The sequence below is a fragment of the Lagopus muta genome, chromosome 17 (assembly GCF_023343835.1).
Source record: "Lagopus muta isolate bLagMut1 chromosome 17, bLagMut1 primary, whole genome shotgun sequence".
NCBI classification, from domain to species: Eukaryota; Metazoa; Chordata; class Aves; order Galliformes; family Phasianidae; genus Lagopus; species Lagopus muta.
This window is the reverse complement of record NC_064449.1, coordinates 8,042,097-8,063,948: the sequence shown is the minus strand read 5'-3', so window position 1 is coordinate 8,063,948 and position 21,852 is coordinate 8,042,097. Positions and strand designations below refer to the sequence as shown.

Below are 21,852 nucleotides of genomic sequence, written 5' to 3'. Positions count from 1 at the left end.
CTGCTCTGTGGATGAGCGAGGAGATGTGGAGGCAGCAGGTGGAACAGGTCAGTGTGCCCCATGGAGCACCTGGGCTCTGCGTTGCTGCTGATGGAAGGATAACAGCGAATGGAGCAACTTTCCCACGCCTGATTCTGGACTGGAGTTCCATTAGGAGGGCAGGTGATCTCATGATGCATGCAGAAGCCTGGCCAGCACGGGCTGTCCCTGGAGACACTGAGCCAGGGAGTACTCCAGCAACCCAGTGCTGCCAGGAGGATTCTCCAGTGAGGCTCTGGGTTTGGAGAGCAAGGTCAGGAGCTCGTGGAGATGCTGGGACCTGCTGGCACAGCCCTGCTGCTGGAGGATGAGGGCACCCAGCTGCTCCACCCAGACAGACGGGCTGCTCGCTCCCTTTCCAACTGTGTGAAGAGGGAATGTATGGGCTGGCCCAGCCTGTGTTTTTTAGCTGCCCTGGTGGCAGTTTGCTCCCACAAGCCCTCTGGATTCTCTCTTTAACAGGTCTCAATTTGCCCAGTCTCCTGCTCTGGATAACATTGGCTGTAAAGAGGTTGCTGAAACCTATTGCAAATCTTGGCACTGACTATAAAAAATTCACATCAGCACTGGTGGTTTTCTGTGGTACTCACTCATTTTCTTGTCTGTCTATACCTGTGAGGGCTGGAGATGTATATATATTTATTTATGTTTGGAGACCATTTCCTACTCATCTCGTTCTGGATAAAGGCAGAATATCCATGTTAACATGCATGGCCAGCATCTCAGCCAGAGGAAATAAACAGCTGCAGTAAGGCTGTCACTTACCTCGCTTCTCATTCCAGCAGTCGGCGTGGGCCAGCTCCCCACCTGCCCGTGTTTGTCCCCATGGTATGGGGAGCAGTATTTGTGAGCAGAAGCAAAGCTCCAAGTGTCTTCTTGCTGGGAAGGTGCCCTCCTTGTTTGAGGACTGGAGTGATCCTCAGTTGGGCTGGGGGCTGGGAGGTTCCTTTTTGACCTCAGGTGGAGTTTGTACTTGCCCATTTCTCTCTGAATTCACTTCTGCAGACTTAGGAAGATAAAGGTAAGATCCAGGTAGATCTCATCAGAGCTGCTCCTGCAAACTCCTTGAGGGCAGTTCGGGGCATCTGGTTGGCGCCTCCCTCCTAGGAGATGAATGCTCTCAGCTTCCCTTGTACCCAGCGACCAGCCAGCTCTTTTTAGCCCTATTTGTGCTCAGGTGCTGTGTATGATGTAGCAGGCAAGGTTGTACCAGGTCTCAATGCTCAGCAAGTGCAGGAGCTTCCAGCCACGTGTACCGCTGGGGAAAGGGCTGTGGTGTGTGAGGAATGCAGCTGGCAGTGTGCAATTAATGGTGTAGCTCAGCAGTAAACCAAAGATCTGATCTTGGGTCATCTCGGTCTTCTGGCCTCAGACCTGCTCCCCCCGCCCTCCCCGGCTATGTGCAGTGCTGTGCTCATGACAGGGACTCCAGGGGGTTTCCCATGTCATTGAGTAACACCTTTACCCTTCAGCAAAGTAGGAATCTCTGGAATAAAGCAGCCGGATGGGAACTGCTTGGAAAGTGCAGCAAAAGCCCACGCTCGGTGTAACAGGAGGGTTTGCAGACACTGCTCCTCCCGCGCCGATAGCAACGTTGTGGCAATATAAAAGGCTGTTGTGAGGAGCTGAGTGCAGGTGTGGGTGCAGGGGGGAGGTGTGAGGGCTGTGAGCAGAGCGCTGCTGTTGGCGTGGGGCGCTGCTGGGCAGAGTCATCCCGGGAGCGGCTGGAAATTCCAGGGCACGGAGTCAATGGCAGTTCCCGTGGATGTGGAAATGGAAATAGACATAGAATAGCACCCTGTAGCATCGCAGCTGCTTTCCCCAGCGTGGCCCCTGCCTCTCCGTGAGGAACTGCCTCAGCAAAGCTGCGTGCTGCTCTTACATTACAAACGGCGCTTTCTGAGCGTGGTCCTCACAAGCACAGCACTCTGCAGCAATTAGCAGCTTCTGGGTAACGCAGCCTTTAAAAAAAAAAGGAAGAAGTGAGAATAAACACATCAGATTTTTAATTGCTGTGCTACGGAAAGCCTTGGGTGTTGGAATATTTTAACACCTGCCCAGCTCAACAGTTGCCGATTGTGGCTGGCTGTGCAGGAGGGGCTGGACAGGCTGCTGGGAAGTGCATGCAGTGCCTGGGCTGCTGTGCATGGCTCAGTGCAAAGTGTGTGCGGGTGAGCTGTGCTTCGGGGCCACACCAAAGGGCTGTCCTGCTCGAACGGCTCACTGCCCTGGCCTGTGTGTTTTGGGTCTGGTGCTGAGGTTTAAATCAAAAACATGAAAATACAGAAGGGAAAAAAAAAAAAAGGGGGGGGGAGGAGGGTGAGGGAGAAGCTGTGGCTCACTTGCACAGAGCTGGGCTTGGGTCACGCTGCGGGGAAGGTGATTTCCACCCAGCACTTCCCTCCCTTGGATGCAGTCCAGGGCTGTTAGAGCTGCTGGAAGGGCTCCCATTGCCTTCAGAGGGCTCTGGGCCCGTCCCTTCCTGCTGTGCTTCCAGAAGCTGAGTTAGCAAGGTGAGCATGGCCATCAGCAGCCCCAGGTTGGAGGGGACACCGCACAGCCCCCTGCCCTTGGTGCTTGCTCTTGACATGCCTGCTATGTGTTTGCTTTCCCCCATCCCCGTGAGCAGCTTCCAGCCTGCTCCCTTTCTCATTGCGGAAGGTGTGCTGCACTGTGCTGCCTAACTCAAGAGAACTCAAACAATCTTGCTTAAAGGAAAAAAAAAAAAAAAAAAGAAAAGCCATGTTTTTTCCTAGCTTTGAATCTCTTGTGTTTTGTTGTAATTTTTAAGAGACACATCTGCCTGAAGTGTTAAAAACACCTTTGGAGCTGCTGCAACAAAGCTGATCTTTGGGCATAGTAAAAGATTGAGTGTGTTTTTGTAGGAACCTTTTACAATTCCCAGAGTAGATTCCTGCGAGGAAAAATAGAGCTGCAAAAAATTTTATACTTGCTTAAAGAAAGCAGAGCCAATTTCCAGGTATTACCAACTGCTATGTATGTAACAGGTGAAGAGATCTCAGGCTGGTGTACAAGAGAGGCAGAGTGCCCTGGGTCGGTGCAGGCTGAGATGTGCGAGCTGGAGCTGTGTTTCTCCATAGGAGCCCAGCGTCCTGCCCGCAGTCTCGGAGCAGGGGGAGCAGAGCCAGCTTGTTCCCTAAGGTCTCCTTTCTTTGTCCGCAGATCTCAGGAGCTGCACCTGAGGACCGAGGCTCATTCCTATCTCTCTGACCTGACCAAGCCATCGGATTTGGAGTTCATCGAAACGAAGCGGCCGCGCCTGGAGCTGCTGCAGGACCCGCTGCTGCGGCACTCGCCCCTCCTGAGCCAGGGCCAGCAGGCGGGCGGCGAGGAGCTGCCCAAGGTGAGCGCTGCGACCCGCGTCCCTTTGTGCAGAGCTGCCTGTCACACAGTGTGTGGTGCTGTTGGGTGGCACGCACTGAGATGGGGCGACTTCTAGAAAAGGGTGTAGGGTTTTCTCCTAAACTGTTCAACTCATGGGCTTGTCTTTATGGACTTGTATTTACTGGCTGTTTGCTGCGCAGGAGCATTTGGGAAGGTTCCTGTGGGCTGGGCTAGGGTTGGTTGTGTCTGGCTTTTGTGGATACTGTGCCTTAATTTGATTTTTACTTGACCTTTCTTATTTATCACATCTCCTTATTTAATACTGGTGTTTGAAGGGCTGGAATTGGCTGCTGGTGGTTCCTAATATAATCTTCCCCAGGAAAGCCTCCCTTGCCTTAGTCTCCTGGAACAGAGCAGATTGTTTACTTGCAATTACCTCCTCTGCTGCGTGATAAATATTACAAACAACAGCCCCTTGCTTGTGTGCCTGCTCGGATTGAGCTCTACTGGGATGGATAGTGCTTGACTTCAGCGTGAGCTTGGGTTTATTCCTGGTGGAGCTTGCATGATATCCCGCTGACTGTCATGGGGGAGAGGAACATTTAACTTGAAATGGGGCAAATGAGGGCGGTTTGGGTGGATGGGGTTCCAGGAGAGGCCTGGCCAGAGCTGGAAGTTGTGAGGTTGTGAGGAGCAGCAGGGACCCTGCAGTGTGGGGGCTCTGGACACAGAGTGATCCCTGTGGGTGCTGGCCCAGGTGTCTGTGGGGAAAGAAACTGTTAGCCATGAAACCAAAGATGTTTTCTCTCCAAAAGACGTGAGGAAACCAGGACAGCTTTTCTGTCTGCACATTGTTTCCATCAGCAGTTCTGTTCTGCTTCTTGCCGGAAAACCACGCATTGTCTCAGCTATTTGTTTCTAATAGGCAAAGCCACTCTTGAGGCATTAGTCGCTGAGTTAGGGGCTGCATTTGCTTCTTGGTCTGTGACACATTTCCAAGAATTACATCGCATTTTATGGGGCTTAAAACATTTGTTAATGAAAGAGAGAGAGAGAAAGCTGAGATGTATACCATTCAGCAGGACAAGATTATGCTTTTAGTGGAGCCATTGGTAATGTCGCAGTCTGGAAGGAGAGAAAAATGGCTGGGGAGCACCTGAGTGGGCTGGGTTGGCTGGGCTGTTCCTGGGCAGGGCTGGCTGAGGTGCTGTGTGTGCTGCTCTTCCTGATGGCTTTACAGATTGTGGCAAGTCCTGGTAACAGACTGTGGAGCTTTTCCCATTAACACTCCCAGGAAAGAAGTGGATCTTAGATGGTTTTTATCCATTTTTCTCAAGCAGGGGATTGAGCTGGGGCCCCTGTGCCCCGTTCTGGATCACAGCAGCCTCACTTCAAGTGAAGATTAGTAAGCAATGCAAAGGCAGCAGCTCTTACTAGCTCAGCTCTTTGTGGCTACAGAAAGCAGATGTGTTGGGGAAGCGTTCCTTACAAAAGCAGCAGCTTTCCAGCCATGTCTGCCAGCAAAAGATTACCTTTTTATATGAACCTCGTATTGCTCATACCCTTGATCAGTTCTCTTCAGGCTGGGAAACAGAAGGCTGTTTTCCTACCTGTTTTCTCCACTCAAGCATCTCTTCCCCATGCAGGGTGGCTGTCACATTGCTGCAGGGCACAGAGTGTGCAGCTCCCACTGCTGGCTGGGCTCAGGAGAGCTCAGGGGACAAAACATCCTGGTGCCCTCCATCCAGGCTGACAGTGCCCCTGAGAAGGTGCTCCCCTGAGCTGGCCAAGAACAGCAGGCAGAACTGAAGTGGGCCTGCTTTCCCTGTCATTGTGATGTGTGTGTGGGACCTGCTGGAGGAGCGGCCCTGATGGGGATTTGCCAAGCATGCTTGTAGTGGAGGTGCTGGAGCTGCTTCCCAGGGCCCTTGGTGGGTTTGGTGTCGGATGGGGAAAGCCGTGGTCCTTCAGCAGATCAGAGCAGCACAGCAGGCCTGTTATGTGTCTGTGTGATCCCTGTCCCCCCACAGCCATGGGTGCTGGTGCTGTGTGCTGTGTCTGGCCACCCAGCACCTGCTGCAGAGCTGGACCTCGGTCCTGCTACCCCCCCTTCCCTTCCAGCTCTTCTTATTTCCCTTGTGCTTCCACTTGGTCTTCCCACTTCTGAGACTGCTTTTCCACCACATGTGTGGTTTGCTACTCTCCCTATAGGATGTGAGTCAGTCGTGATCTGCATTTAGTCCCCTTGCAGGGGCTGGCTGCTGCAGTCCAGCCCATTGCTCCAGTGGGATGGTGCTGCAGGAGCTCTCAACCCTGCTGTGGGGCCGGGGCGGGCTCAGGAAACCTGAACCTCACTGCCATCTGCCCCAGCAAGCTGCTGGCCACCGGTAAGTCTCTTCCCCTTTCTGTGTCTGAGATTTCCCCGTCGGTAACAGGGACAATGCCACTTCCCTCTTTTGTAAAGGAGTTAACAGCGTGAGTGCTTGGACTCTGCTTTGCATTGTTGAAGGGTTTTAATTTCTTCCCTTTCTGGGTGAATGTTTTTGTGCTGTGAACGAAAAGCTGGGATCTGAAAGGAGAAGGTGGGACTCTGGGGAAAGGCAGCGCTAAGGCCAGGAAATATATGCAGCAAAGCAGAAATTAGGGCAAAGGGCACTATGCTTTGATGCACATTAATGCAGCTTTAAAAGCCATTAATTGAAAAAGGATGAATTAACACGTTTAAAATGTATTTTTAATGATGCATTGAAGCCAGCACCACGCATGCCAAATTTCACACCAGCTGCCTGTTCCAGAGCCTGATGTACACCAAACTCCTGGAGAACAGACAGGGAGGTGAGAGGGCTCCTGGGCAGCCCTGAGCAGCCTGGCAGCACCCCAAAGACCTGTAGGGGCCTTGGGGAGCCCTGCCCCCTCTCCCTGCTGGTGAGGGGCGGCCTGGGGATTGGGCATCATCGGCTGGGATCCTATTTGTGAGCAAGGGAAGCGCCCCAATCCCAGTGCAGAGCTGGTAAATCACCAGCCTGCTCTCTCAGCTCCGTGGTTTTCTGCATGGCTTTGTTATGGGAACATTGATCTGTTGCTGGGATTAACCTCTCAGAGTTTCCAGTGGGCTGGTCTCACAGTTATTAATGAAACTGGCTGGAACTCGTGTTGACCTTGGCAGAGGCCCCAGTTGGCTACGAGGGAACTGGCAAACGCATAATCTCTAATTGAGTAATCCAGCACAGGGGGAAGGGAGCGAGGGGGTGGAAGCAGCAGTGCTTTGAACTCGGAGAGCCGCAGCACTCCGGCAGGATGTGTGGGAGCAGCTCCCAAACCTGCTGAGCGTGGCCAGGAGTGGCACGGGGCCCCCTGGGATGGAGCTGTGCTGGGTGCCATTGCCTCCCCACACTTAACGGCCATTTACCGAGTGTCTGGGTGACAGAGTGATGCCGTGAGCTCCAAGCACTTGTCCCCTGCTGTGTGCTTCCAGGGCTGGTGGATGGGCACCCAGCAGCAGCACGTGGAGCAGCAAAGGATCCCACTGCAATGTGTTCAGTTTGTCCCCTCCCTCACCCCTACCACGCTGTTGCTCACGCTGTCAACTGATGCAGATCCAACTGTGGGAAGGATCCCATGGAGTGGGGGAGGACTGCGTTAGGACAACAGTGATTCAAGGCTATTTCTGGGAAGATGAGGGAGATGTTGGCATTCTCTGTTATTCCAAACATATTTAAATGCTGAAATATTTGCATTGTTCCCACTGTCACACTGCAAATGTTTCTGGCTGGGTTCCTTTCTGCCCTGCTTTCCCCTCGCTCCATCTCACCATTTTCCACCAGGGCAGCACGTGGCAGCCCCTGCTCGCTGTGCTGCCTCCTGCATAGCCTGGTACTGCTCTGCTTTGAAGGGCAGAGCTGCCAGGCTGCAGGGCAGGGTGCTGCAGGCAGGGAGCTCTGACCCTGCAGCTGACAGTGTTTGATTTTTCAGTTCTGATGGCTGGAGAACCAAAGCCAGCAGTGTGCTTGCAGCAGGGCAGTGCTGCACAGCTCCATGGCGGTTATCCTTTTCTGTCTTTGAAGTGTTTGTACATCTGTTACTGAGTGAAATGCTTTTGAAGCCCATTCTTTCTTGAACAGCACGGATTGCTATGTGCCCTGCTGTTATTTCCTGGAAAGGAGAGGCAGGGTTTCTGTGCTGCCCAGCTCTGATTTGGGCTCCTTCACTGGCAGGGAGTTGGGTACTGTTAGACCTGGAGCAGTGCTGCAGGATGGGGTGTGCACTGCTTCCCATTTCTGCGTGTTCTGCCCAGTGTGTGCAGACAGCAAGGTGACAGAAGGTTACTGCCAGCTCACCAGCACTGCAGCTATTGCAGAACATCCTGGGCTCCCTCTGTCCCCTCACTGGGGGTCCAGCATGGGGCGACGGGTTCGAAAGGTGCCCGGGGCAGCCTCCATGAGTGTACAACACAGCACATCTGTGCTGCTGTACTTTTCCATCATTATGAAATGCTGTAAATCCACAGCAGTGACTCATGCACCAAAAGTTGTGACACCGATCAGCTGAGTGCTGTGTGTGAGGAGGAGGGCACGCTCATCCTCGCGCCGTGCCGGCACTGCGCAGTGCTGTCGATGGGGCTGGGGGTGTGGGAGTGACTCTGGGGCTGGGTTTGGCAGGGAAGCTGCTGCTTTCAGCTGTGGTGTGGGAGCTGTCATAGCACCGAACGTGGCAGCAGCCATCGCTGGAACTCGGGGAGCTTTACCTCCTTGCATTGCAGAGCCCCATCTCCCAACAGCATCCTCAGCACCAAGTGGGTGCCAAGGGGCCCCTGTTGCGATCACTCTCTGAAAACCTCCCCTCTTTCTGGACCCAAACCCGCTGTTTAAATGCAACATTTCTTTGGCTGTGTTTGAGGCAGAGCACATCAGAGGTTTCTGGCTCACTGCATGACAAAGTGGGCTGCAGCTCCGTGCTGATGGACACTTGCGGGCAGCAGGAATGCTGGCTGCACGCAGAGGGGTTGTTCTAGGACAAGCTGACAGGCCCTTGGCTTGTTCTGCCGCTCTCAAAAAATGTAATTCTAATTCTTGGCACCTTCCTCCTAGAGGATAAAGAGTGGGAATGCAGTGGAGTCTGTTCTCTCTGCCCTTGGAAGCGTGCTGTTACCCACAGTGAGCTGGTGTGGGGCAGGACACTGTGCTCCATCCTCCTTCGGGATCTGGTGAGGGTATGGCAGAAATTAACACTGGAAACGACCCAGGGCATCTCCTTTATTGCATTAATATCTTCTCTGGTCAGTGTTGCCTGAGCATCCTTCTGTCTACGTGAGCATGCAGCCCCACTTCTGTGAGCCTGCATGCTGGTGGGGGCTGCCAGCTGCTGTCTGGGCTTCCTGGGGTGGCATTCCCAGCACAGCCCGAGAAAGAGCCTGGGCAGAGCAGCTGTGCCACAGGGTTACGGAGCAGGGCGAGCACAGGCTTTGATTTCAGCCTGTTTTTCAGGTCTGTGCTGTTTTATCTCCTGCCAGCCATCCGGGTGTGACGTGGGGCACACAGCCCCCAGCAGCACGGCCAGCAGAGGTGCGTGCAGGGCTCTGAGCCTTTCTGACACCAAAAGCTACAGGAGACTATGCAGGTTTGTGTATGTAAATATATTGTGTATTCTGATAATGGCTTTCAGTATATTTGGAAGGGGGTATATAGATTATACATTCTTAAATGTTTTGTGCATATATGCTTTCCACAGTTTAATTGAAAGACCTGCATTTTTATGTATATAATGTATGCATACACACATATATGCCACCATACACTTGTAAGCTGTGTTTTCAAAGGCTTCTTACAGTTGTGCTATCAGTGATCCAGGCAAAGAAAGGCTCACAGTCTCGAGCGAAGCTAAATATTGATTTGAGCTGATCTGGGTGCACTTGGAGACACCACCAGTGTGCATGAATACAGCATAATCTCTGATTGGAGTGGGGAAATTTCATCATGAAGCCCCAAAAGGGAGGTTTGTTATTGCTTTCTTCCAAATGCCTGAATTTTATTAGCTTCAGTCATTCTTGGCAGGGCGGTGGAATGGGATTTTATAGTTAGCAAAGGAAAAGTAAACACAGTAATCATTTCATAGGCCTGTGCCTGCCAAACCAAGATGGAAATTCCAGCCTTGGTGGGAAGCTGGTGCTTTGCTAACAGATAATAACAAATTCACTGTGGGCTCATTCTTGCTATGGGAGCTGAGATATTGGGTTTTTTCTTTAACGTCCTGGCCTGGAAGGGCAGAGGTGCTTCGTGCTGTTCTGCAGACTGGGCCTAAGCTGGGGCTTGCAGTTTGGGCAGCTTGTGCAGCAGCTGCAGCTGGAAAAGGTTCTGCTCCCACGTCCTCCAGGGCGGTTTGGTCCCGCATTTGTTCTTCTTCTGGTTGGTCTTTCTGTGATCACGGTCTTCTGATGCTCGAGACCTGCTGGTTGTTAAACCCTGAGACCATCTCTACCTGCAAAAAAAAAATATTCCTCCAAATACGTCCAGAAGCGTCTTTGACAGGTTTTCTTTGCACATTTTTCTGGGCACATCGAGCTCGTGGGGCTGGCACAGCACCCAAGCACGCTTCCCCAGCCTTGCTGCCCCGCTGCTGGTGTCATCCTGGGGGGGCCACGGTTCTGCAGCCCCAGCCGGGCTCAGATGGAAAGCAGGCAGGAAATGGCTGCTCAGACAAGCAGGCGGTGTCGAGGCAGCCCTTCCACGTGTCAGCACAATTATTAGAACAATCTGGCACCAGGCACAGCAGCGAGCGGCCGTGATGGATAGGGCAGCTGCTGGGGACGTGCGGAGCCGGGCTGGCAGTGCTGCAGCTCCAAATGCAGCACTGGGGAGCCGTGAGGACACTCAAAGCTCCATTAAACGGCCCTGAGAAGCTGTGTGAAGGGAAGGGCTTTTTCTCTCCCCCAGGCTATTTTCACGATAGTTACCTCTTTTTCTTTTCCAAAAGCATCCAAGTGACTGTGAGCCTGTTTCACACCTACACAAGTTTCCCAGCACAGCCACCTCTGAATGGAAGCCGGCCCAGCTTGGATTCCTGATCAGAAAGTTCCTTGTTTTTTCACTTGTTATCTCAGCTGGAGAAGGTTGCAGGTCATGTCCGCACAGTGACCCATATCTGTGCCCAGGCTGTTGAGTTTGTGTGTGTTTGAGTCTTAAAAGGCATGTATGCGTGTGTGTGCTCCACACTGTTCTGATGGGAGTGACAAGGTCTTGCTTTAGAGATGGAACCAGAGTCTTGGAGTATTGCCATTAAGTCAAATTTTCTTGCAGTGTTGGAACTGCTGATTTTTACAGATCAGGGGTGCAGGCTCAGCTTGCCACTTGGCAAATGAGTGGTAGATCATAAATCCCTGGCGTGTGGTGGGAGAGTATCCATTAAACAACCCCTCCCTGCAAGGAAAGGCAGTGTGTGGTTGGTGAGAGGAGCTCGGCACAGCAGTGGGAGCAGCAGCTGCTGGTGTTCTTCAGGGAGTCCGCATGGTTTGAGGAGCAGCTGTGCCCACCAGAGCAGCCCATTCCTGGATGCCTCCAGGGGCACTGGCTGCCTGGCTGGGTGCTATGGCTCCAGCAAACAGGCCGGTCCTGCAGCACGCCTCAGGAGCTGCAGTTACCATCAGAGGTCTCTCTTGAGAGTTCTTTTCCATCTTACGTAGAGTGGTTGGGTTGGAGAGGACCTTAAAGCTGACCCAGCCCCAAGCCCTGCGGTGGCCGGGTGCCCCCAGCTCAGGCGGCCCAGGGCCCATCCGTGGCCTCGGGCACCTCCAGGGATGGCTCCGCAGCTCCTCTGGACGCCGTTTCTGTCTCCTCAGCAGCCCGGTCTCCTGCATCTGGAATAAGGCAGCTTGGGCGGTCGTTGCACTGGGGAGAACGGAGGAAAGGAGCACGAGCCGGGCAGCCTTGGAGTATATCTCACTTGCGGTGATTAAATAGAGCTGTCTTCATTCATTCATTGCCGTCTCTCTAAATCGGATGCCCGTCAAGGCAGCTTCCCGACGGCAGCGCCGTGTGCCGCCCTGATTAACTCCCCGACAAATCCCTGCTCTGCTGCCTGAATGGACCCCGCAGGAATTTGCATGGCTGAGGAGTCCCTGCTCGCTCTCCTGCGTCCTTCCTCCTCCCCGGCAATAGGAGGAAATTTAAATGTTTCTGAAGAGCGACATTTCCATTTCAAAAGCTGTTCGCTCAAGTGCGTCTGGAGTGGGATTTCTCTCCCCCCCACTCCTCTCTGAATGGGAGCTTTAGAAGTCTCATTTCCTCTGCTTGATAACACCGGGCTGAGAAGGGCTTTTGTCTTCTCATTTCCCCTCGGTTTTTTACTTTTCAATAAGCGCTGTTTTCAGAAGCTGGCACCGTGGGTTTGCCATCCCCGGGCTGGAGGCTGCACCTGGTGGGCTCGCCGCCCTCTGATCCGGGAGCACCCCGAGCACACCGAGGAGGACGAGCAGAGCCATCGCCACGGTGCTTTGCAGCCCAGCTCCTGTAGGCAGCACGGGCACGTCTAGCCTGGCCCACCATCCGGCCCCATGCTGCAGGCACGGGCTTCCAGCATGTTGCCTGTGTGCTTTGTGGCTGGAGCTGCTGTGCCCGGCGGTGTGAGCAGTATGTGTTTTGTTCAGTGCCTGCTGGAGGGCGGTTTTAAGAGGATGCAGTTGCCTGGCAGGAGCGATGCACAGCAATGCGCATCCGTGGTGAGTGGAGGATTGTAGTAGCAGGGAGTTTGGCAAAGCCCTTAGAAGAGCTGAGCTCTGGTGTGGCGTACAGGGCTCGAGGGTTTCTCTTAGCATCCTGAGGACTGGTGAGGACACGGCAGGTTTGCAGGAGGCTGTGCCAGCACCCCAAAACTGCATCAGAAGGAATGCATTTGCAGGGAATGAGGCTGACCCCGAGGGCTGCGTGCTGTGTGCGCTGTGCTGTGTGGTGAGGGTGGCTGCTGCAGCAAAAAGAAGCTGGAGGTGCATCTTCCCCTGCCTTGTCCTCCGGGTGACAGCCACACAGGGCTGTGTCACCGCCTCCCGCTTCCAAGGAAGTCTGTGGCAGGCGTTGCTGTGTGGTTCCTGTGAAGCCGGTTCTGTGGAAGCAGGGTGGCAGTGAGCCTGGCTGTGGGTGCTGGGTGTGAGTGGAGGCGGTTTCGCAGCCCGCGGTGCTGCAGGAGCAGCCCAGGGCTCACACGTCCCCTCGTGCTTCCGTTCCCTGCCGTGCCGTGGTGCGCTGGGCTGCCGCTCCTTCGCCCTCACACCCTGATGTGTGCTCATCGGGCCCGGGCTCTGTGTATGCAGGAGGTGGGGTGGCTCTGGGTTTCCATGGGAGTTTCCTATTGCCGCAAGGCTTCATCCACGGGGCTTTTCCTGTGTGTGAGTTTGCATTGGTGCTGTATTTTGGAAAGCAAGGAGCCAAACCCCACCTTGTCCCCCGTGACTGGGTGAGCTCTGCTTCTTGAAATCATCCCCTGCATTTCTTCTTGGCATTCCTCAACTCACGCTTTGTATTCCACTCCCCTGCTTGGTGCCCGGCTCAGCCCCTCAGCTGCAGGTGTTGGCTGCTTTACTTCATCCTTCCCTCGGAGGCAGTGAGAGTAGAGGTACAGCTGGCACAGCACAGCCTGCAGCTGGGCAGTGCCGTGGTGCTGTGCTGGTGGAGCTGCTCGGAGAAAGGGAGGCGTTGGGCATTCCTTAACGAGAGGTGGATGAGCTCCTCTTTGTAACGAGGAGATGATGGGGAACGTCTGAGTTCAGCCCAATTATTATCCACTGGCATGGAGGTGCCAGGCAGCAATGGAAGGCACAGCATCCATCTGTCGGCGCAACACCTCGCGCTTTGATCAGCCCTGGCAGAGCAAGGCTTTCCAGGTCTGCCCTGCTCCTCGCAGCCTCTCCATGCACAAGGCACACTGCTGTAAGGTCCTGTGATCCTGCAGCCCGCAGGCAGTATCTGCTACGTGTCGTGCTGCAGAATGGCTTTTTTTGGGCTCAGGCAAGTTTTGCAAGAGCAGATACTGTGCTTTGGTTAGTGCATGTAACTGTAACGCCAACTGGAGAGGTTTTACACCCTCCAAAATCTGCTGGAGGGGTGGGGAGGGAGGGCCAGCATTTGTTCTTGCTTTTGCAACTCAATTGCTTCAAGCTGTTGAAACACTGGGGAAGTTTTTTGACCTACTTTTGTGAGAGCTTCGGAATCGTTGGGATATTTTCTGCCCTGGCTCGGTGGAATTCAGCTGAGTTACAGGGGAAAGGAATTTTGTACGCCTTCTCATAAAGTCATATTTATTTAAAGAGAAGAAAAAACAACAAAACATTAAAAAAAAAAAAAAGGACTTTGTCTGCAGGCAGCTCCTCCTTCTCCAGTGCCCTGAATTCCCTGAGCACGTGCTGGGCTGCTGCCAGGGGAGGCCGTTCCTTCTTTGGGTCTCTGCCCCACTGTTTTCTTCAGCGCCAGCTCTCTTCCTGCAGCAGTGCCTGCCCCCCCTCGCCCACCCTTGTTATCATACAAATCACATCATAATAAGGCCGGGGATAAACAGGAACTACAGTAGCTGTTAGCCATGTATAAAAACAAATCGCATGGAAACGGTATAATTACTGAGAAAATATCAACTTGAGTAATGCAGTAATTGCTTTCTTTCCTCCAGCAGATCTATTCCAGCTCTCCTGGCTCGTGCTGGTTTCAGAGTCTTGTGACTTCACGTTAATAAGGAGAATTTTACGTTTCACACTGCGCATGTTTAGAGCGTGGGTGCGATGCTGGCTGCAGTGCTGGCATTGCTGGGGGACGTTTGGAGCAGGGATCCAGCAGCAGTGCGAGCACATCTGGCCCTGCCCATGGGATACCCTGGGTCACTCCTTGCACAGCTCTGGTTTGCACTGTGCCAGCCAGCTGTGCTGAAGCTGGGTTCCCCAGCTTTCCTCCTGCCGCCCTGGGCAGCAGAGGCTTCTCAGCAGGCAGCGAGCCCTGCATGATGGGCTCAAACTGCTGCTCTTTCCTGGCTTGTCCCAGAATCTGTGTCACTGTGCCCTGGGAGGAGAGGTTCCCTCCTTACAGGGAGCCCCACAGTGGGACCCACGCGGTGCCACCTGCTGGGACCCAACCTGCTCCCAGAGCCCAATGCAGGGCTGGGGTGAGCCAAGCTCCTCACAGGCCTCTCCTCTGACAGCTCTGTGTTGTGGAAGAAGGGCTTCTCCTTGCCTTGTGTGAGTCCCAGCTCTGTGCTTTGGGCTCTGCAATTGCATGGCTGAGATTTTTTTGCCTTCAGTTTTGTGTTTTCCTTTCTATGCTCCTTCTCCCTTCCTTTATTTGGAGAGGTGCTCGTGAAGTGACAGTGACCAGTTACTTGAGGTCTGGGGACGCTGCCTTTATTTATTGCTGTCATCATCTCATAATGAGTGATGATGATGGGTTCTGTGCTGTAACTTGCAATTGTTTGCCTTACTCAGCTTTGCTACAGGCTCTGCAGTGTAAAATGATACCTATTTATCAGAAGGCAGGTTTCTAAAGGGGTTATGCCAAGCAGCAGTGTAAAGATGCCCTCTCTTGCGCACTGGCAGGGATGAGAGAGCACCTTTTGTTTGCTGTGCCCAGTGAGAAGCCTTTCTCTCTGTTTTTGGCAGGCAGCCTTCTGTCCTTTAGAAAAATGCGCCCAGCTCCAAGCCATGGCTGCTTTCTGTTCCTATTCCCTAATTTGAACTAGATTATACAAGCAGCTCATTTGTCTTTTGCTTCTTGTGGCTGCCCTGCTGGTATTGACTTAAAATGGAACAGAAGAGCCGACTGCCCACCTGTGGAAGACACTGAGCTTCACCTTCCTGCTGCAGCAGAGCAACCAGATTTGCTATCTGAACCTGGGGAAGTAAAGCAAGACAGAATCTGCTCTATAGGGCTCCAGCTGGAGAGCAAACAGGGTTCTCTGCCATCTTGGTGTCACCGAGGGCATCGTGTCATCCTCCTGCACAGGGGCCAGCCAAGCTGGGCTGGGTGTGCAGCCTGCAGCCATGGTCAGGAGGTGCAGAACAATGTGGGCTTTGTCCCTGTGCTGGGACTGAGGTAGTGAGGCTGCGCAAACTTCTTCACTTGTTTGCTTTCCCTGTCCCTCCCCTCGGAGCAGCTGCAGGGTGCTGTGTGCAGCCTGATTGTGGTTATGGACCCAACTGCAGCTCCTCTTCCCCACCTCCTGCCCCCCAGGGGAAAAAAAATCCATCCACTCACTATGAGCAAATGAACGGATAAACCTCTAATTGAGGTAATGGGTGGCTGCCAGCTTGGAGCGTGGTGCCATGGGGCGGGTTGTGCTGGCTCCCCTTGAGCTTTGTGTTTATCAATGCCATGTGAGCCCACCTGAGCACGCAGCTCGTGTTTGCAGGAGTTGGGCTTCTGGATAGTTGGGAGTCTGTGGGATGAAGGGTGATGAGCAGAGGAGGTGCTGTGGCTGTGGGATGCTCGTGGAGTACTGGCATGGTGCTATCAGCAGGAGTGTCACTTTGCTGGAGCAGGGGCTGAGTGCTGCTGTGTTTGCTATGAGCTGGGAGCAAAGGGAAATGAGAGCTGCCCTCTGCAGTGACCACAGAGGTTTTGCCATTCCATCTGCTCCTGTTCATCTGAGAGCTTCTTCACCTGGAATCTGAAAAAATCTGTTTTCCATCAGTTCTGTTTATCTAAGCTGATCTCACCTATCCCCATGGTCTTCATCTCTGGAAGGGTGTGTTTGTCACCTGCCACTCAGGTTCCCCTCACTCTGCCAAGTTTTTAATGGGGTTGAAAGGATCTTTTTTGTGGGTGGGTTCGGTTCCATGGGGATGTGGGCTCGTTGAAGGTGCCAGGAGTGGGACGTGCTGCTGCAGGGCATCCAGGTGAGTAACCCACTGCTCTCTTGGAATGCTGAACGTCACAGCACAGGGTGCTGGTGGTGGCTGGTACTGCTTAGCCATGCAGGTTCTCTGAGGGATGTGTGTGTCTTAAAGGGCTGGGAGCGGGCCAGGGAGCTCGCAGCAGAGGCTGAGAGGACGATCCTGAGCCTCCCAGCACTGCTGACCTGTAGCTTTTGTGCTCCCCAGGACCGTGGCCTGCCTGGCAAGCTGGAGCCAGTGTCTCCTGTCAGCCCCGCGCACCCCGAGGCTGAGCTGGACCTGCTGCCGGCCCGGCTGTCCAAGGAGGAGCTCATCCAGAACATGGACCGCGTGGACCGCGAGATCACCATGGTGGAGCAGCAGATCTCCAAGCTGAAGAAGAAGCAGGTAGGAGGCTGGGCTCTGCGGGGCAGCTCGTGTCTGTGCTTCTGCTCGCTGGCTGATGCCCTGTCCCTTCCCATGTATGCCCACAGGGGGGAAGTGGCCGTGCCTTTGCCACCAGGCTGGGCTGCAGCCATGTTCTTGTCATGGCGTGGGGCACGGCTGCTGTGCTGACAGCCTTGTGTGGTCTGCCTTCCCCTGTGTGAGAGCATGCCCCAGCTGAAGGATCACCTGCCTTATTGTAGCCACATATACAATTACCATAAACCCATTAAGAGATTAATGTGACAAAACCTTGGGGGATGCCTGTGAAAAACCCACAGACTTTTACTTCCTAAAGCAAATCACTTCTGTGTCTCTCTTGCCAGTGGTTTTTCCCTTTGCTTATGGCAAATTTCTGGTCTCTTGATGGCTGCTAATCCCAAACTGCCTCCCCGGAGATGCTAGTGTAAAGAATTTCTGAATAGGGTGAACGTGTGCTTGGGCTGTCACACTGTGTGGGAAATGGGGATGAATGCAGCTCCTTGGGGATGTGCTGGGGCAGCGGGAGCAGCGGGGACCATGGTCTATGCTTTCAACTCATGTTGAGAAAGGACGTGCAAATTAATAATTTCCCATTGCTGGTGATGTGAGGGGCTTCCAGGGAGGGCAGCATGCTTGGTGTGGCAGCAGCCTGTGGCCTGGTACCTGCAGGTCCTCAGGCTTATTTCAGAGATGCTGATGAGCTGCTGTTGAAGCTGACGGGAGTCAGCATATGCATATGCTCCTCACCATTAAAATCAAACTGTCTTTCCATAAGGAAATAGATTTTTATTGTTGGCTGCTTGCTTGGTTGATTTCTTCCCTCTGAACAAGTTTTATAATTCTTCCTCTCCACAAAAACGCTCTGATGAGTGGGGAAGAAGGTGAAAGTGGTTGCTGGCAGTCATCCCCTCCACTTTTTTATTTTGGCACGTGGTAGCAAACCCATTTGGTACACCCAGTGCAAATGTCTGCACAGTGTGGCTGCTGTCTGCTCCCCAGGAGAGCGCGGTGCCAGGCAGGGGGTCCTGCCTGAGGTTCTGCAGGATCGCTTTGTCCGTCTGCACGTCTGAGCTGTCAGTGCTGGAGGAAAGCGAGGGAGGGGAAGTGATCAGCCTGTAACTGATCCCACTCCTCCCAGAGCAGGGGAGAGATTGTGCACAGCTGTAATTTCCTAATGCGTTTCCCCTCTGTCTTTGGGAGGCCTTCTCAGGGTAATTAAATGCACTTGTAAGGAAAGGCAGCGCAGAAAAAAAATACAACACCCCACCATCCCTCTCTGCTCAGTTGTTCCAAAAATGGCAGTGAAGGCTCTGCCCAGCATTGCTAACAGGAGGGGTTTGGAGAAGGACGAGGCTTGAGCAAGCTGAGAAACCGTCCCCAAATCCTGCGCACCCCTGGCAGAAGGCTGCTCTGATCAGCCATCCCCTGCTCATTCATGTGCCATATGTGCTTCAGTCTTTCATTGAGTTTGTTCTCCCCCTCTTTCTGACAGGGAAAGACAATCTCTATGCATTTATTCCTGGCAGCAGTTCTGGGGATCTTAACAAGAAATAAACCGCCGGGCTTTTCTTCGCAGCGCTGCCTGCGGCTCCGTGGAGCTGAGCTCTGCTGAGGGCTGCTGGAGTACAACACTCCCACCTGGTGATGGAGGTGCAGCTGAGCCCTGCAGCCCTGCTGGGTTGGGGAGCTGAGGGGCTTTGGTGTCCTGCAGGGCTCCCCCCAGCTCTCCCACAGGCTCTTTGGAGATAGCTTATGTAACACATGGTGGCTGGAAGCCCTCTCCTCCCTGCTGGGTTAGGGAGGCATTGCAGTGCCTACTCTGGCTTGCCACGCTGCGTGTGTGTTTGTGCACAGCTAATGATGACGTTTTGTGTCCCTTTGTTATTGCTGCTATTGGTTTTGGGGAGAGGAGGGGACTTCAAGTTACCACTGAGGGAGGGAGGGAGTGTGGAGCTGTCAGGTCTCATTTCCCATCCCTCTTCTCTCCCTGTAAAGGTCACAGTTCCAGCCTAGCTTTTGTGGCAGACCTTTAAGAAATCCATTTTGTTCGTGTCTGAGAACCTTGACCTATTTCGCTTTGCCATTTCCCACAGCTCCCAGGGGTAGCTGTAGTGTGCTGGACCTGCTGAGGTCAGGTTTGCTGTTCCACTGGGTGCTGGTGCCCACAGAGTGCCCGCATCCCTAGCCTCCAGCATCTGGCCCTTTAATGACTGTACCATGTTACACCACAGAGAGCAGTCTAATTCTCTACTGTATTTCAACTATAATTAGATTTGTATTTTTTTTCTCTTAACGAGCTGCTTTTAATGAGCCTCCACTTACTGGCAAACTTTCATTTCCTGATATGCCATCAAATCCTCTTGTCTGAAATCAATTACAGCAGACCCGACCACTTTGCAGGATTTTTGTGGGTTTCCAGAACAATGCAGCCAAGTTTTGGGCATTTTTACCCAAATATTTTCTCCCAGAGGAGGGGAGGATTGACGGATGCCTCTGTGGGAATCCCTTCTGAGCGCTCAGAGCTCGTGGTTCAGGAGCAGGGTGTGATGGAGTGCCCTCAGCAACCTGAGAGCACCGTGGTGTGGCAGAATGAAGGTGCAGGGGGTGCCGGGGGGCTGGTGGTTGTTGGCAGCTTTGAGCTGATGCTTGAGTGTTTTCTTGGACTGTATCCTACAGCCCAAGTGTTGCTCTCAGCTAGAGCAAGGCTCTGGATGAGTATTCTATAGAGACCGGTCATCCCAGGGCAACTCCTGCAGGCACAGCACCAGAAGATAAAACCTGTGATGGGGAGCAGCCTTGCTCCATCCCTTGTTCTTCGCTGCTCCCCTTGCAGGCGGCAGCTCCAAAGGCAGGCTGGAGCTGTGGTTCCCCTCTAGGGTTTCCAATAAAGCCATTATTCCCAGCCTCAAGGCTCTCCAGGAGGCCTGCTCAAGGCTGGTTCTGTTGTCCACAGTTGAGGACAGGCTGCCTAAGCTAGGACAGCATCGTGCATCTGTCGGCAGCTCTCCTCCCTCTCCCTGTCTCTAAAGCTGCCCATGGTGGCTCCCAGTAAGCTTTCTGTATTGGTCATGGTACCGCAGAGAGTCTCGTGTGGACGGGGATGGCAGCGTTTCTTGCTGTGACTCACTCTCCTCCCCCCTTTCCTTCCACAGCAACAGTTGGAGGAAGAAGCAGCCAAACCACCAGAGCCTGAAAAACCCATCTCCCCCCCTCCTATCGAATCCAAACATCGCAGCTTGGTGCAGATCATCTACGACGAGAACAGGGTAAGTCTGGAAAAGATGGAAATTCAAATGTGTGGTTGTGCTGTGTCATCCTGGCCTGGGCTGGGAGGGTTTTGTGTGGGGCAGATGGGGATTGCCCCGGGCGAGTTCCTTGGTGAAGGCTGTGGGCAGATGTGATGGATGGAGCTCTGTCCAGAGCCATGATGATGGAGGGCTGAGCCCTGGGGCGCTCTCTCTGCTCTGTGGATTAAGTGCCACGTGAGAACCTGCTTTTGTAGGGTTTCCTGCTGTATGTGTTAGATCGGAAGCATTGGAATCCTGCCTGTTAAACAGCTTGCTTTATCTTCTCCCCCGGAGTGAACATGGTAGAAAATTGTCTTTAATGATGGGCTTTGGCTTGGTGGGCTGCACAGGTGGAGGGGGACATCCATGCTGCTCCAATACTGGCAGCCAGCTACGAGCCCTCCTGGCTGCCCCTGGGCCGTGGGGCTGGTGCAGAAGAACATGCATTGTGGGTCTTTGATGCTGGAAGTGGCATTAGCAAAGGTCATGCTGGCGTCACTGTGTTTGGATCTCTGCCCTGACCGCTCGTTTGTTGTGCTCAGCCATCGCCTGCAATAGCAGCCTGACGAGATGTGAATTTTGCTGTGTGCTTTGGAGGGATGCTGGAAAATTGGGCCCTTTGGAAGATAATCAAGCACATTCATTTTCATTTAGGTGTTGGATAAAAAGGATGATTTTGCATAAAAGGAAAACTACCAGTCGCTAATTATTTTGAATTGCGAAGCCTGAGATTTTACTGGGAGCTGCAGAAATCCAGGTGCCTGATGCTAAAAGAAAAGAAAAATAAATCACATACTCTGTGCTCACAGGCAATGCCGCTTCCCTGGTTGTACTTTTCCCATCTGCCTCTCTCCATTAGCAGTAGGAAGCAAGCTGAGGGCAGCACGACTGAGGTGTGAGAGCACAGCAGAGCTGGGCTGGCCCTGCAGAGCTGGGCCTTGGAGCCCTTCTGCTCCACAGCACGGCCAGGCATCCTGCCCGGGAGCCTGAGGCTAGGCAGCTTCTGACTGCCATGCAAGGGTTGGGTTCACAAAAGGAGACCTCAGATATTTTCATTGTTATTCTATTGACCTCATCCTCCGTGGATGCTGTTTTGGACCTGGTCCACATGGTGTGGGGAAGAAGCAGGTGTTGGTGAGGCAGGGAAGGAAGGGTGATCTTCAGAGGCTGCATCTGTGACAAGCTGCTTTGCAGCAGTTGCTGTTAGCGGGAGCTGGCTCAGAGCACAATCATGCTGGGCCCGTGTCTTACTGTGCTTCCTCTGCTCGGTCCTGCCCAGCAGCAGGGCCATGCTTGCCCTCTTGTCTCTCTGAATCCCCTCCGCCTCTCTGTGTGGTCTCTGAATGAGTGAAGATTCCTCCCACTGAGAGCAGCGTGTCAGCAAGCTGTCTGCGGGCAGCGGGGCTCAGGCCGAGCAGCCCTTCCCTTCTGCCTGGCAGAAACCACAGCGGGTGGTGGCAGAGTTCCTCCTTTGGGGAAGGCACGATCCGTTCATGGCTGCAGAGCAGGCAGAAGCCCTGCTGTGTCCTCGTCCTGCCTGCAGCTCGCAGTGTGGGCTGGTGGGTGGCTGTGTGGAGCAGTGCAGGCGGCGCAGCTTGCGGCATCACTGCAGGAGCACGTGTGGGACCTGGGAATTGCTGTCCCCTGAACGGCAGCCTCAGCTCTCAGCTGGGCAGCTCTCTTGGTCGGAGCAGCTGAAGGGCCCCGCTTCCACACCTTTGGAGCTGAGCTGCTGCCCGGCACGGGGTGCCAACCTGTTCCCAGCCCTGTGCTGAGCACAGCACGGAGGGAGCGAGAGCCCTGCAGTGGGGAGAGGAGGTTATGTGAGGACAGAGCAGCTAGAAACGCCGGAAAATCGAGTTAGCCAGCCGTTCTGTGACCTACTTTCCTTTTGGCGATAGCTGTGGCTTTTCAGGGGTG

The 21,852-nt window shown here is 53.7% G+C and overlaps 1 protein-coding gene across 11 annotated transcripts in view; it reads left to right on the top strand.

The window, feature by feature from the left end:
• The window catches only part of NCOR2 (nuclear receptor corepressor 2), a 163,778-nt gene that overhangs the window by 60,088 nt on the left and 81,838 nt on the right, over positions 1 to 21,852 (top strand). For all 11 annotated transcript variants that reach the window (XM_048964374.1, XM_048964369.1, XM_048964373.1 and 8 more), the window contains exons 4-6: positions 3,223 to 3,403; positions 16,448 to 16,627; positions 19,798 to 19,911. In XM_048964374.1, coding sequence (XP_048820331.1) covers positions 3,223 to 3,403; positions 16,448 to 16,627; positions 19,798 to 19,911 — 475 coding nt within the window. The remainder of the gene's footprint in view (positions 1 to 3,222; positions 3,404 to 16,447; positions 16,628 to 19,797; positions 19,912 to 21,852) is intronic.